We start from the raw sequence: 16,259 nt of genomic DNA, 5'->3' as shown, positions 1-16,259 counted from the left end.
TTTCTCAGTACAGGACGGTTATTTATATAAAATGGCATAATCAACAGTTAGCGAAGCATGTGCACTTTGCTTCCTAAATTGCTATGTTGGTATTTTGAATTATAGTCATTCTGAGGCACTAGCAGTGGAATAATAGCTACAGCTCTGGCTAATTGTTCTTTGCATAGTGCGCTGCTCACAGCGTCACTCTTAAAGATCAGTTTTTATCACAGGGCCAGATCAGGATGCTTTAAGGGTGGACTGTTGTAGAGTTTTGGGTAATCTGCAAAGCTGCCCTGCAGCTGGGAGACCTGACGTCTGTACTGACCTGCACTTAATAAACCCCTTGTGGAGCTGTGCTCAGTGATTCCATACTGATGGCATCGCCCTGGTCTACTTCCAGATAAAAATATCATTAAAAATTAACTGGGACCGAAATGTTATTAAGGCATAGAGCAACAGGGAGTCTTTGTCCCTTTCCCAAGGCTGGATTCCTAGTTGTGTGTTCATGCTGTATTTTTCTTGGCTGATTCACAACAGGCAGAGTAGGTTTTGTGGCTCTAAAGAGGGTCACTACAGATCCCAGACCACAGAGCCCCAGTCCTGCTCTCTGACTTCATCAGACTCTGGTATGCATCAGATCTGTGTACAGTTTTTGACTCATTTTCTTTTTTAAGGATGACTTTTGTATGGAACTTTGCAGTGCCTCATTCACTGTCTCCTGGTTCAGTTTCTAATGATCTGACAGTTCCACTGTACAGTAAAATGATTTCATCACTAGTTTTGTACAGAATAGCTGGTATGCAATGAATGAAATGGTAAATAATAGAAATCTTGACTGTCAGCAATGTAAATCCTAAATGTAGTAATTTCTATTAATATTAAAAGCTGCTGGAATGTGTTAAGAATTTATTGTCGTTTCTTATTTTAACTTGGTATGAGGGAGTTTCTCTGGTAAGAATATCCATGGTGTATGTGTTGAGGCCTTCATTCTGATAATCCTGATTTGGTTATAATAATAATAATAATAATAATAATAATAATAATCCCCTCCACCACCAATGTGGGGGATGTAGCAGCAGCCAAAGCGTGCCAGTACACTTTGAAGCACTAATGAAGCTAATCAATAGCTGGGGATTATTAGGAGGCCATCTCTAGGATATCTAGGATAGATAAAGGCCAGAAGTAAAACACGTCATGTGGGTTAAACCAACAACTTGCAGTGACTTTGAGGTGCTGTACTTCGCCTGAAACTGAAATCACACTCTGACTGGAGCACTGCTGAATAACATGCTTTGATGTATTGAATTTTGTGTAGTTGCTCAGTTATAATCCTACTTTTAATTTGCATTTCAGTGTTTTTCAGATTTTTGAATTCCTGTTTAATGTAAGCGTTAGATGTGAGCTATCTGTGTTCAGAACAGCCCTTCCTCTTCCTCCACACCCCAGGCTGGAACTGCTGTGTGCAGCCTAGTGACCAGGAGTACGCCTGGGCATAGTGACTACGATGACTCTCTTCTCAGTCTGCACCCTCGTTCCCGCATAATGAGTGGACAGCTGGGTGTATAATATATTGGGCATGCATTTATTATTGAAATATCATTCCTGTTGATCTGGTGCTGTGCTTGGTGAGGAAACTGTGATTCAGCTCAGTTGTGTCTTTCAGGATGACGTCATGATGCCTCAGAGGGTCCGACTGCAGTACCAGGCTACCCTAGATCACCCAAACTGCGTGAGTATCTCAGCCCCTTCCTGTACACACGGCCTGTGGTCAATTCTAGAGCAGATGTCATGCACTGTCATGACACGTCACTTTTCTATTGATCATATGGGCTATGGAGCCCAATGCCCCAGAACAGTCATGAAGAATGAGCAGTAGCCCAGGGATACGACAGGGTCTGAGCAAGAAGAATTAAACTACCTTCACACTTCAGGGCTTAGTCTTTATATTCTAAAGGAATTGCTCATAGTTGTTCCAAATGCCTTGAATGTAAATTTGTCCCTGAAATTGCAAAGGGAATGTTTTCAGTGAGGAATTTCTGAGGAGGGTTTTGTAAAACTTCCAGCCTTTCCCAATCCGATGCCTCTGCTCCTTGTGTTTAAGATCCACGGGAGTTACATCGTCACGCCTGGCAGCGCATGCAGAGCACTTGGGGGCTGCTGGGAGCAGGCTCTCCCATTCACAGAATGGAATCCAACAGTCAGAAAGCTCTTTGCAAGCCAGGGTCAACCTGGGGGTTTGTTGCCATGGTGATTGTTGTTGCTGCTGACGATGCAAAGGAAATAAAAGCTTTGGCTCATGGATACAAAGCAAAAGCACAGCCTTGAAATTTTCACATCACATCCCCCACTTATTATCCTTATATCTTCTTCTCACTTTTTACTTCATTCTTGTTTTGTTTTTGTTTTCTTCCTCCTCCTCTTCACCATCTTTTCTTTTTTCTTGATCATTATTGTTGATATTGATGTTGATCGTGGCTGTTGACAGACTCATACTGCTTCCCACTACCCTGTAATTTCTGACCTAGGAGCTGGGTAGATGAAGTCTGGTTAAGTCTGGTCATTGGGCCCTTCTTCAGAGAGCTGGCTATGCCTGGGAATTTACAGTCCTTCAGTGTGGCTGCAGAGTGGTAGCTTGACAAGCTGTTTTTCTGTAAAGTACATGAAACAATATCCTGTCTAATCTACAGTGATTCTCACAGAAATTGGGAATCCCTGGACCAAAAATAGGTCTGACCAATTGCGATTTAGCCCTGCATGTCTGAAATCACACAGATTCATACAGTACAGACTGTAAGTGCTTTTGCAAAAATTATTCCAAAGAGGAATGGACAGACTAGCTTCTGAAACATATCGTATCATAGTACAGTATTTAGAATGGGCATACTGATATGTGTCTTCTGTACCGGTTTGCACAAGATTAAATTAAGTTATTTCTAATTGTTTTACAATACCATTTACAACTTTAAGGTTTTGTGGGTGTTTTTCTGTCCAAGACCATTACAGTGGTTACAGGTGGGGGAAATAAGATACAGTGTTTTAGACATGGTACTTTTAATTAAGCTCTGAGGTGAAAAAGAACAAGCTGTCTGAAGTAGCATAATTATGAATGACCTTCGGTTTCTACAGAAACCTCTTTTACTACAGTTTGGTGCTGTTCACTTTCAGCCTTTCTGTACAGGGTGATGAAGGGCTTTGTTTCCTGAGCAATGTGCATATGTGAAAGATTTTAAGTTTTTAGGTTTCAATTGCATAAAGCACAGCACTAAAAGTCATGTCTTGGATGGGACATCATCACAGCACGCACACACATTTACTCACACATTCATACAGGGTTTGATGTAAAGATGCCACTTAACTCAGACAATAAGTCTTTGGGTTGTGGGAGGAAATGGGAGCCCCTTGGAAAAGTTCTTGAATAGAAGTGGTGGTCAGGTATTCTCCTCACGTTTCTTAGGCAAATGTGGAGACTCCACACAGAAGGTGGCCAGTTCATGAGCTGTGAGGCAACAACGCTAACTGCCTTGCGACAATGCTGCCCCAGTAAGACTTCAGGAATGCTGTATTTTTCCTACTATTACAGGAAATATCTTGACAGTTCTTTGTATAGTATTTTGACATTACAGTTTTTCCCAACAGCTAAGACACATTTCCTCAAATGAGGCTCCCTTTTCCCAAAACTCTAAACACAGAACCAAAACCACACACTAATCTGTACAGACCTCCAACTTATATGACAAAATCAAACACTCTACTCAGAAACGTTATCTTCAATCTAAATCAAAATTTCAGATGGTACACAAAAGCCATCAAATACACAAACGCCACTGAATACCATTACACACCAGTGAGATCTATTCAAAACTCTACTATAAAAACCTGTTACTACAATGAAACAGGAGTCAAATGTTTTTTCAGAACAACCTCTATACATTTTGAACTTTGCGACATCATGCTACTGTAAGCTGCATAAATTAAGTGTGCAGGTAAAAGAACACAATATCACCTTTAAAAATTTCCTGAATTTACAGTACAGCAAACTGAAGTTGGATGAAAAACTAAATCTAAAAAGCAAAGCAAAGTACAGTACAAATATTTCCCAAGTATTCAACTATGGAAAATAATGAAAAAAAATCAGCTGGTGTAAAGAAAGTTAAATCACATTTATTCTGCCTCAACATCCTGTCTCTGGGCTGGGTCAGGCATCACAGGCAATGTAAGCCCTGGCCAGGCAGTGGGGAAGTACCCCCTGGTGGCCTTATCCACCCCTGGCAAGACTCCAAGGTAATGTCCCCAACAGCCTCCTCCATTGCCTGGCGAAGGTTTTCCCACTCACATGGATTCCTGTCATAGACCTCCCAGCGCCATGCCAAGAAAAGCTCCTCTATAGGGGTGAGGAATGGGGAACAGGGTGGAAGAAACAGATGAGAGAATCTAGGATTGTCAGTGGACCAGTTGCGCACCACAGCCGTGTGGTGGAAACTGACGTTGTCCCAAATATCAACGTAGCATGACAGCTCTGGCTCCCTCTGCTCTTGTGGAAATCCATTATCCTGAAGACCATGGAGGAAAGCCAGCAGATGTGCTGTGTTATATGGGCCCCGGGTGGCTGATGGCGGCACACAGTGTGACATTGCCTCCACCCTGTGATCCACAATGGCCTGGTGGCCAATAATGTTCCTCCTTCTTCTCTTCCGTTTGGTGAGGTTAAATCCTGCCTCATCAATGAAGATGCACTCAGTTGGGGTGTCTCTGGCTTCAAGTTTAAATATTCTCCACAAAAGATTATGTATATTATGTAGAAATACAGTAAATAACTAAAGAACATTACTGTAGTAAAAGTAGCCCATCATTTAGACTGTGCTATATACTGCTGAAATACATTTCCCAAAAATATTGAATGAAGACTTACATACTTGCACATATTCCAAGCGCTGGTCTTTGACTCTTTCTGAATTCCTTTCAAATGGAACACAGTAGACTTGTTTTGTTTGTATTCTGTTGTGTCGAAGTATGCGGTCAATGGTTGAAATGCTGATTTGGTCAATTCTTTTACATGTACCCTCATCTTCAATTATTCTGGTCTGCATTTCTCACAGACGAGTGACATTGTTGGCATGATGACCATGTTGACAATTTCAGTTTCATGCTCTTCTGATAACAACCATGGTCTGCCTCCATGAGCTTGTCGTCTCTCAGTTCTGCAAAAATAGAACAAGTACTGTTGGGCTACAGTCATTCATTTTTACAAAACATGAATACAATTCCTAAATTAATGTGATACAGTACAGTAGTATAATGTATTTCCTCACTCAGCTCCACACAGTATTACAGTACAGTAGAGCAAACAACAGGTATGAGAGCAGAGTACATCACTCCAATGTTACAGTAGATAGCAGTAAATTACCTGTTTTGTTCTGTGAAGGTCCGGATTATAGATGCTACCCCGAAGCAGCTCAAATTTGGCTGTACTATTTGCCCAGCTTCCGTCATTGTCATTCCATGGACAAGGACATGGTCAACTACAGTAGCACAGATCTCATCAGATACAAATGTTCTCCTTCATCTTCCACCTCCACCTCTTCTCAGTTGTACTCTTCCTCTTACTTGAGCACTTTCTGCTTTGTTTGGATCCATTGTTCCAAAGCATATGAACTCACCTGTGGCCCTTTTTATACATCCTGAGGTTCTGATTGGTGTGTGAACATTTTTGCTTATTAGTGTTTGCATCTTGAGAATTGTGTGTTACAGTAATTGAGTTCAGGTTGTGGTGATATTGTGGTGATTATTGAATGCCAGGGCTTTCTAAATGAGCACATGGTGCAATCTGTGCTTTATGAAGAGATTTGTGTGTAGAGTTCTGCACAAAATGTGCAACAAATCCACAACAAATCCAAAAACTGTAATAAGTAAGCACTCCTGTGCTGAATTTAAGGAACCATAAGTGATCTGATTTTTCTTTTTTTCCAAAACATGTGATGTAATAAAGAATAAAAAATATAGTTCTACCTGGTGCAAGAATGCAGTGATGTGGTCTGAAAGTGGCACTAAGACTTGCTGCTCCACTCCATCTCTAGAACAAAGAGTAACAGGAAGGAAACAGGAAGCTGCAGGGTCATGTGATCACGAAGCCCCAGGAACCAATTGAAAGCTATGTTGAAGCCCCTTAGAGCTCGGTCAGGAGTCATCAGAACAGGTTATATCCATCCAGTTCACCCTTTGAAGAGGGCCTTTTCTGCATCGATCATATAACTGTCTTAGAATTTGTAAGCAATAAAAAAAAAAACAACAGTCCAATTTCAAAGCACATTTTTTAGACTTGCAACTTTTCAACCCAGTCAGCCAAACCAAGCGTAGAATTTTGGAAGACTAGGCTCTGGGTGCAGTTGCAGTGGTGCATCAGTGCCAGCAAGGTGCAGTGCTCAGCTCGCTCTTCCACACAAGCAGGGATCGCTGTGTTGCCACAGATTTCTCCATCTTCCAACCCATATTATATTGGAGACCCCGGAATGAAAAGCCACATAATATACATTATAAACAAACCAAAAATGTATTGCAGAGTACATCATGTGAGTTCATCATATCACGAGTTCAAATGTTGAACAAATAGTTATAGTTATCGCACTGTTTACTAGGTACACTGGATTATTTTACTGTTCTACACAAACACACATGAAGGAGCTCCCTCTATTGGAAACAAGATCACTGAACAGACTTCCTCACTCCTGGCTGCACCCAGTGACTGAGCTGAGTCCTTGGCAGCTCATGACGGAGGAGTGTCAGACAGGTGCACAATAAAGCAATTGCAGTGCACCAGTGTGGCTGGTGGCACAAACCTCCCATGTACGAGAGACCAGTTCTTGCTACAGAATGTTCCATGGCGAAAACACCAAAAGTAGACTGACATTTTAAAGCTCTTTATTTTTTTAGAAGTTTTGCTTGCGCTATTGTTTGGGGTTCTGTTGGAAAAAAAGCTTTTCAGGGATTTGCATGACCTAAATTCATAACTTTGTGCCATTAACCTTAGCTTTATGCTTTCAGCTTTGCTCAGTATTTGCGATGTCTCGTCTGTGGTTTGTCGAATTCTGTCATTGTGTAACAAGCTGATAAACGGTGCTTAGTGGAGGAAGACCTGCAGAGGGGGAAGGAGTAATTGGTTAAGTGTACTTCAGAGGCGGTCTGTGGAGGTGCCTGGCTCCATGCCTGTCAGAGCCTGTAATTGCCCAGGAGCAGAGAAACAGGACTACCATTTCCCAGCGCTGAAACATAGGCTAGTTTAATAAATCACAGTGCCCTGCAGGCTTTGGCAGCCCTGGCTAGGTTTAATGGAAAAGATCGAATCCCAGCTAGTTTATTATTACTAAATATTGGGCATTAACAAAGTGAGCCTTTCAACATGAAGTGCAAATTCTGTCTTGGGGTTTGGTTAGCTAAGATGTTGTTTAACTGAAAGAGCCAGTTAAAAGAGTTGATTGCAGGTGTTTGTTTGTGTGTGTGAGAGAGACTGTGGATGTTCAGTTAAAAGGTTGAAAAAAAAATCAAACTTGACACTTGAAGTGTAACAAAGCATTGTGTTGAGTCATTCTGCCAACAGAGCCTTGTTGACTGCCGAACTTAATGCGGTTTGAGCTCTTTAAAGATGTTGATGTAGCCAGTCCTGTCTGAGGGTGGTTAGGGTTTGTAAAAGAAGGCTTGCTAAAGACAGTTACTGAGCAATTGCCAGACTGCTCAGCCAGCACCAGCGGAGTGGTCCAACAGGAAATACTGTATGTCTTTGTGTGGCCCAGAAACTCCTGTTGAGCGCACAGCTGCTGAGGAGCTCTCAGGAGAAAGATGGGAGAACAGTTACTCTGATGGGGCCACACAGAATCGGAGAATGAGTGTGGAAAGATCTCTGCACACAGACAGCAGTCCAGCTTGCTGCTTAGGTCCCACTTCTTTTATTGTAGAAGAGCCATGTGATTATTTCACATTGCCAGACAAATGTTAAAGCAGGAAGCCAAGCATTGGTTTTCAATGCAGATGGAGAGGTGGGGTCAAAATAGCTCTGTATGTATCAATTCCCTCCTACAGTATGTCATGGAGCAGAATATAAGAATCCCCGCAATAACACTCATGTTTCCTTTAAAATAGTTCCCTTGCTTCTCTGCTTCCATTGATAACAGGGGGAGAACCACTTCCTCAGCCAGAAAAGCAGAGCTCTGTCTCAGTCTGCGGGCAGTTTGTCACAGACCTCACTCTGTTCGAGTCAGTCACCGCTCTCGGTGTGTCTGACCTCAGATGTGTCTTGCTGGTTGTTATGTGAAGCTGGTAAGGTGCAGGGATTGGCCAATATTCTCGTCACTTATTTAAAGAATCCTTCTTACCTCTGTGAGTCCTAGAAAAGTGCTTTACATTCCACAGGACAGGGTGCAGAGCAAGCTGCCCTGTCATTGAGTTGGGGAGGATGACTGCAGACAAGCAATCACTCTGTAATTTCTGCGGCGAAGAACCAGCTGCTTCCCAAGATTGAGGCTGTGTTAGATATGTCTTCTGCAATTTGAGCATAACCAACCATAGACATACCATAGCAAGTGCATTTAAAGTAATATATATATGCAGATACGTTTATTATCGTCATTCCCTGCAATGGAATGGGGTCAGAGGTGGTCAGATCTTCTTGTCTGAAGGTGTCAACCAGCTTCTTTGAAAATATATCTCAGATGACTAAATTCTAAAAATGATGAATATTCTTTAAAGAAATAAGCACACTGTTTTAGCTTTGACAGTATACAGCCTGTCCTTTCAGGTGACTAAACTTTGCTAAATAGAAAGCTATGCTATTTCACTTAATTATTTGTTTTGATAATGGGGCTATTTTGTATTATGTTTGAAGTACAGACATTGTTTTATCTTCTGTCTGTTTTTTTTGTTTTAATGATTTAATGGTTTGCAGTTGTCCCTCTGACAGGTAATGGTGTTTGACATCATCTGTCCTCCAGGATGGTGCAAGTGCTCTGTTTACTGGCTTAACATTTTTAAGCTGCCTCTCCAGATCTCTTTGAATACCTTTCTTTATGAAATGTGGTAATCCATCTACAATAAAACAGAACAGCATAAAGCAATTAAAAACAATTAGTTCTGAAAGAAAATGAGCAGGGAATGTGTAAAAACTGCACTTTGATTTAAACCATTAAGTGTCCTTGTTTTAATTTAAAAAGTATTCATATTCAGAGCCATGCTCTGCATATTCAGACAACAGTTGAGAATGTAGCTATCCTGGCATACGGCCAGACCATAATGAACTGCAAGATGCCATGCTGCACTCTTAGCCAAATCCACGATGTCACATTTTTGCAATAATTCAGATCTATAAATAGAGCAGATGCATAGAATCAAAACCAAAGAGAGTGCTGGGCAGTATATAGTACAGTATGGGGAGTAGTGTGTGTCTGACTGCTGCAGGTGAGGCCCTGGTGTTCAGAGCTCTCAGCCATCCTTTGCGGTGCTCAGTGGTGCTCAGTGACACCTGTAGGGACCAGTACATCTAAAAAGTGTCGTTTTGCTGTAGTCGGGTTTAGTGCCACGTATCTCGGCACTGTACTGTCAGAAACAATCCTAGCTAATTTTGTGACCTTAAAGATTGCTTATCAAGGATGACAAGGATGCAGGAAGCAGATCTTCATAGATTGTGATTTACATCAGCGTGACTTCGCAGGGGGCTTCATCGAGAAAGGAAGCAGTTTGAAAATGAGCACTACAAAGCAGTCAGAAGACTGCGGCATAACATCTGGAATATTAAGAACATCCAGTAAAGGTCCTTTTTAAAAGATGTTTTAAATTTAGATATATTCTTGTAAGGAAAGTAGCATACAGTATGTCACAGGGCAGAGAATTAAGTTTTGATAAATTGACCACTAAATCTAGGACAGTTAACAGTATTACACAATTTACAGTTTAAATTAAGTTGCGGAACACCAGACTGACACTGTCCAGAGGAAATAAGAGAATGAGAGGGAGCATAAGGGACCGACAATTCTCACAAAACGAGTCAGGATTTCAACAGTGTGACAGGGTTAGTTTTGCTTGCTGTATAATGTATCCGCAAACAACTGATATGTTGCCCTTAAATGAATGGAAGTGTCACCAGCCCTTCATGTCCTGTCAGGTTCTTGTGCTGAGACCCTGTCACACAGAGCAATTGTAATCAATGAGCACATGTTTTGACAGAAAACTGAAGGAGCTTAATAAGCAAGCTTTACAACAAGCAGCTTGTGTAGGCTAACATACCCAGGCTCAGTCCTGGTAGTGACAGTCATGACCAGATATCAACAGCTGGGCTTATGGTACGTTTTTCTTGCACAGTGAATACTTGTGGAAACATTGTGTCTCTTTTCTTTTCCTTTCAGCATGGAATAAACCTTTACTAGTTCATTTGTAGTCTGTGCATGCTGACATAGCTCCCTGCTTAAACTTTCTGGTCTTGTCTCACAGTGCCTGGAATATGCGTGTGGCAATCTTTTAGTCTCTTCACATTTGTAGGTATTTGCATAATGTCATCTTTCCCTACATGCTGTTTTAAAGTTGAGCTGAGTTCTGCAAACCTTTAGATGAGCCATTTGAAAAAGATTTCATTGCAATTAAGAAGTTCCCCACTTAGCAAAGTGAAGCATCAGAGATTTCTGATCTGGATAGGAGAGCAATTGGAACACATAATTGTCAGTCAGTTTATTTATGGCATTTATGGCTAACCCATGTGTGCCTCCTTCTTTCACAATAGAAAACAATGTTATAATAGTGTAGAGCTGGTAGACTCTACTGTCACGCAGAGAACTTAGAACTGATAAAAAGTTCTGTCCGGAATCTGTGTGCTTATCGCATGATGATCATCAAGAACTGTGATAAATACCACACAGGCAGCTTCTTTTAACTTCAGTTCCTTTTTTTTCAACTACTTGTACTTAAGAGAAAGGAAAAACAAAAAACCTCTGTTGCCAAATGTCCAAGACCGTAAATAGCAGTAGCATTAGTGGAAGTGCACTAGATACCTCAGCATGAACGGGTGTCCTTGAGGAGCCATTAGAAACATCATTCCCTGGAGTCATTTGATAGTGCTGCATTTTGCATTTACAAAGTGATATAACCCGCTCAGCTCCTCTTGTGGAGAATGGCAGGTTTTGCGGTGCAGGGTGGTCAGGCTGTGTGGGGCGCCGGGAGCAGGGCTGCAGACCCAGAGCCCCTGATTGCCTTCGCCCTCTGTCTCTGCAGATCGTTGGCTGTCGGGTGAAGAGGCAGCCGGATGGCTCAACGGAGCGCTACACCCGCTGGATCAACAGCCTGACCCCGGAGCAACTCCTGACTCAGGTAATCTGAGTAATCGAACTCCCAGATGCAAAGAACCTCATCAAAATTATTTTGCCCTGGACGTTACTTGAATGAGACACTCCTGGGAAAGCTAAGGCTGTTGCTTGAAGACGTGTTAGTGGGGCCTGTAGGGGGCGTCACCCTGTGGTCTATGTGGGTCCTAATGCCCCAGTATAGTGATGGGAACACTATACTGTAAAAAATGGTTTTAAATGACACTTAAAACCAAGGTACGGGCTCTTTGTGGTCATTAAAAATCCGTGGGTGTTTTTCTCAAAAAGAGTAGGGGTATTACCCAGGTATGCTGGCCAAATTTCCCCCTGGCCTTTACCAATCATGGCCTTCAAAAAATCCCCATCTCTGAATGGGCTTCATCACTCTCTTCTCCTCCCAACTGAGAGCTGGTGTGTAAAGAATATTATTATCAATCCGAATTAGAGCCTCACACTCCAGGTGAGTGTGTCCGCCCCAGTGCAGCGTGTGAGCCTGAGCCCTGCAGCACTGTGCTGTCAGCAACTCACACATCCGCAGGCTGAGCTGCAGGCGGGATCACTTAGAAACGCAGACATCAGCAGAATCAACACAACCTGCTGAGGTGGATACATCCTCACTGGCTTGTCTCTTTTCTTAAGGATTTGAATGTGGATTGAGGTTAAAAGAACTGGTTCTTCGTTTTTCCTCAGGGAACTTAAACAATCCTGTATACCTGTTCTTGTCTAAATGGATTGTTTTCTCTCACTTCACCCAAATGTTGTCTGTTAACTGGCAACAGGAGCACTCCTTTTGTCTGTTGTCTGCACGCTGAAATAAACATGAATGTTTGGTGGTAACTGCTATTTAACCCGCTTAAGGGAAAAGGATTTTTTTTTGCTGTACTGTTATGATGCACTACCTTGGAAGGCTGATGTGTCTGCGTGTTGCTCAGGAGAGGTCTGTGTATGTTGGGCATTCAGCCAGGATCCGGCTGCAGTGCAGACTGTGGTGAAAACAGGCTCTCTACGCACAGGAAGAGCTCTGAGGAACCTGACCTCTGGCACAGTACTGGCTTAAACCGGGCCAAATGCCTGACTGCTAAGCCAAGCCATCTTTCCAAAACAAAAATCTTTTGTTATTTTTTTGCTGCTCGTTTTGTAGAGTAGAGGAGTTTATTGCCATGTGTACATGTATGTTGGAATACGTTTTCGCGCTGATCTCTCTGGATATACACAGTACAGCAGAGGACAGAACAACAGACAACACCACACAATGAAGACAGAACATTACAACATAATAAATAATACAACCACGACAACAAATATGTTGTAGTGAAAGAAAAAAACATGGTAGACCGTGCAAAAAGTGCATAGTGCAGAGTGCATTGAGTCTGAGGCCCTGCAGTTAGCTGTTGAGGATGAGTACTGCAGTGGGATTGAAGCTGTTCTTGAGTCTAGTGGTCTGTGTTTTAACAGTGTGGTACCACTTGCCAGAGCGCAGGGGGGAGAACAGTTTGTGGCCAGGATGGTTGGGATCCTGAATGATGGATTGGGCTTCATTGTGAGAGCGGATGGTGTGAATACCACCAATTAATGGTAAATCACATCCTATACTCCTCTGTGCTGTTGCCACAGCCCTTTGTAGTGCATCTCTGTCATGCATGGTAGTACTGCTGTATCACACAGTGATGCCACTAGTGAGGACACTTTCTATGGTGCTGCGGTAAAAGTTCATGAGTAGCTGCTTCCCCATACCTCACTTTAAGCACCACAGAAAGTGCAAGCGCTGCTGTTGCTTTTTCAGACTGGCTACAGTGTTGTGAGACCAAACCAAGTTGGTGGAGATCTGCAGACCAAGGACCCAGAAGCAGCTGACAGTTTCTGCTGCTGTGTCCTCAATGCTGATTGGGGCGTGCCTCCCTCTGGGTCTCCTAAGGTCCATTAGAGTTCTTTTGTCTTGTTGACATTCAGGGGCAGACTGTTGTGAAAGCACTATGATGCACCATTTTCTAATAGTGGTCTTGTAACATTCTTTTGCACATTGTATGTAAAGACTGCAGGATGGAGGATGTTTTATGGGCATTAGGCTATGATTTATTTCCATGATGCCCTGGAGCAAGGAGAAGGCGTTCTCTTTGAGAAGTTTGCTATAGGCTGTCCCTGATTGCATATTAACTAGAATGGCTCTGCCTTGGTTGAGTATGCCTGTCCATCAGTACTGTGCTTAAAATGTCTGGGTGGGGTAGCAGTCAATTGTAGCTCGTTAGGGTCTCTGTAATTCATTGATTTGGAGCACAGCTTTTAATGAGACGCGCCATCAATCAGCCATGTTACTTCATGAGCTTAACACATAAACAGCCTTATTCAGTACCGCTTCGACAGACTCACTCTTCATTTGGCTATTGCACTTTGCAGCCTGGGGTTAAAACATAACCTTGTTCCCAGCTGTTGACAATGAAGGTGAAACCAACGTTTTCCAGTTTTCTGCTATACAGGAATTATTTGAAGTCAGCCCATTAAATTTAGGAGGACCACAGAGGACCACATTTCATGCAAATGTGTGATTTACTGAAAATGAAAGAGCAGTTGAAAGAGAATAGAGAGGAGCAGGGGCCTGTGAGCCTCTGCACAGGAACCACTGTTCAATAATGAGGCACCATTTATTAGCAGGCATCTCAAAGTGACCACTGTCACACAACTAGCTGTTCTTTAGTGAATGTTCGAAGTTTTATTCTTTAATAACACAGTTATCTACTATAATTTGCATTTGATACTATTCTTACAGTCCAGTGAATCACATATACAAAAATGTCTTTTAAATTATAGAATGTTTACAGGTTACATAGTGAAAAATAGTAACTTTCATAGCGAAGTGAGCATCGAGCTGGGTAAGGTGTATTGCAAAGTATGGTTAAAGGATTGAAGACAGACATATTTTCATGTACAATAAAGACAATTGTATGTGAAAAAATAGGAGCCACAAATAAAACAGAATTTTTTTTGCAATGTGTCCAGCCTTCCTGCCCACACTGCTCCACGCCCACTGTGACAGGAAGCCACGCGCTGGCTCTCGTCAAGCTCAGGCGGAAGTAAGGGTGACTGGGCTGCCACAGGAAGGAAGTGCCCTGCAGCTGGCTGGCTGTGTGCTGTCACGCCGACTCGCGTGCCTCCATCACTGTCAGCACGGCTGCATCACGGGGGAGCTCTCTCCTCTCGCCACAGTCAGCCTCGAGCGAGGCTCGGCTCCGCGATCAGTGCAGAAGCTGCCTCAAAAGCACAAGGTTCAGAATTACTGGTATTTCCTGCTCTTCAGAATCTCACTCCCAGCACATGATATTATTGTTCATGATCTTTGTTTACAAACTTAATACTTCCAGTGTCAAAAACTTTGCTGCTTGACACTGGTTTCATCTACTATTTTTTTCCGTATTTGATTTGGGAATCTTGTTAAATTACTAAACACTGTCACATTTTCTGAATACGATGCAGAATATGATACAGAACACCCATAACATGGTCAAGTAAGCACATTTTTTACACTGTGGACAAGATACAGGTAAAGTTAATTTTTATTAATGTATTAGAGATAAATCAGTTATTTTAAGTGAAATAGAAACCAGTTGCATGTCCAGTAATCCAGTCCAGTGTTGTCACACGGAAACTTAGTATAGGTGGAACAACACAATGAAGGGGATGTTTCAGTTTTCACATTGCTAGAAACATTTTTTATCATCTCATATGACAGATGCAATAGGAAATATTATTTTTAGCCCTTGATGAATAATTTTAAGGCTCATAGTCAAACAGTTTCCCTTCTCCTTTAAACAAAATGAGGAAGCACTCTCTCCCTCCGAGAAAACTAACACTGCCGACCCCGGAGTGCAGAATCCAATGTCCAGTGCTGTTCAGTGCTTCCCAGCACTGTTTTTTCTTGGATGGTGTGAAAGTGGAACTTTGTACTTGTTCTGGGAATCCTGTGTGAATGGGAGCTAATTTTTCAAATTACTGGTAGAGTTTGTCCGATCTGAAATGCCACTACAGATAGTGCTGTCTGTGGCTCTGTCAGAGCTGGAGCTGTAATCATTCAGGTGTGATTAACAGGGAGCTGTTTGCTGAAGGGACACCTCTGAGGACAAGAAATCCACCCGGCATGATCTCTGCCTTTGGCAAGAAACACACAGGAATGAGTTGTTGTCTTGTGCTCTCTCCCTCTGAGCTGAAACTACTCTTCCTGTAGGGATTTTCATCTGTGATGTTCGAACGAGCCCAGCTGTGTGAGTGTCCCTTTCGCCCACTGCCTTTTCCCTGTCCATAAATCTGCCGCATTATATTTTGTTTGGAATTGGAAATGTCAGAAAGCTATTGGTTTTTGGTTTTCTTTTGAGTCTACCATGCCAACAGTGGGGGGTCTGTACTCAGGCAGGGTTCCTTTCAATGGGTTTTTTCAGAGCTAAATCAATGGATTTGCCTTTATCTCCGTGTGCTGCAAGAAGAGGGCTGTTGTCTCGCCCCTGCTCGCTCAGTGTGCACGGCAGCAGGGCCATGTGTGAGCCCACAGTGCTGCTGGCCAGCTCCGCCATGGGCAGAGAAAGAGCGTGCTTCCTGCCGGCAGGCGGAAGACAGCCGCAGGCGCGCGGTGCTGTCAAGGTGAGCCAGCGGGCAGGGAGGTGAAGGCAGAGAGTGCATCTCTAGAGAGGAGTGAAATGCATCACGCTGTTTCCTTGTGGTTTCAGACTCGGCAACAAGCTCTCACTTGGCTGCAACTCTGTCGCAGTACCAAACCTCAGGCTGTGTTGCCACAGAGAACAAAGTTTAATGTACAGTAAATAAAAAGGGGAAAAAAATAAACCTCACCATTAGTGCTGCAGCTTTTCATCCTGAGAAGAAGTATTAATGGGTTTAATCTGTATGTATAAAAATTGTATACAAATACTTCTGTGTAACTATTTACACGGCCTCCCTAAC

At 42.7% G+C, this 16,259-nt stretch overlaps 1 protein-coding gene and 1 pseudogene across 2 annotated transcripts in view; one reads left to right on the top strand and one right to left on the bottom strand.

The window, feature by feature from the left end:
• Window positions 1-16,259, top strand: part of qtgal (queuosine-tRNA galactosyltransferase) — a 68,435-nt gene that overhangs the window by 9,066 nt on the left and 43,110 nt on the right. For both annotated transcript variants that reach the window (XM_088927815.1, XM_088927816.1), the window contains exons 5-6: window positions 1,646-1,711; window positions 11,227-11,322. In XM_088927815.1, the coding sequence (XP_088783941.1) occupies window positions 1,646-1,711; window positions 11,227-11,322 (162 nt within the window). The remainder of the gene's footprint in view (window positions 1-1,645; window positions 1,712-11,226; window positions 11,323-16,259) is intronic.
• On the bottom strand, window positions 4,570-5,659 carry LOC148824328 (uncharacterized; annotated as a pseudogene).

This window comes from Atractosteus spatula, chromosome 11, assembly GCF_055471065.1.
Source record: "Atractosteus spatula isolate fAtrSpa1 chromosome 11, fAtrSpa1.hap1, whole genome shotgun sequence".
Taxonomy (NCBI): domain Eukaryota; kingdom Metazoa; phylum Chordata; class Actinopteri; order Semionotiformes; family Lepisosteidae; genus Atractosteus; species Atractosteus spatula.
Note: the sequence above shows the minus strand (reverse complement) of the source record. Positions and strands in the feature narration are given on the sequence as shown.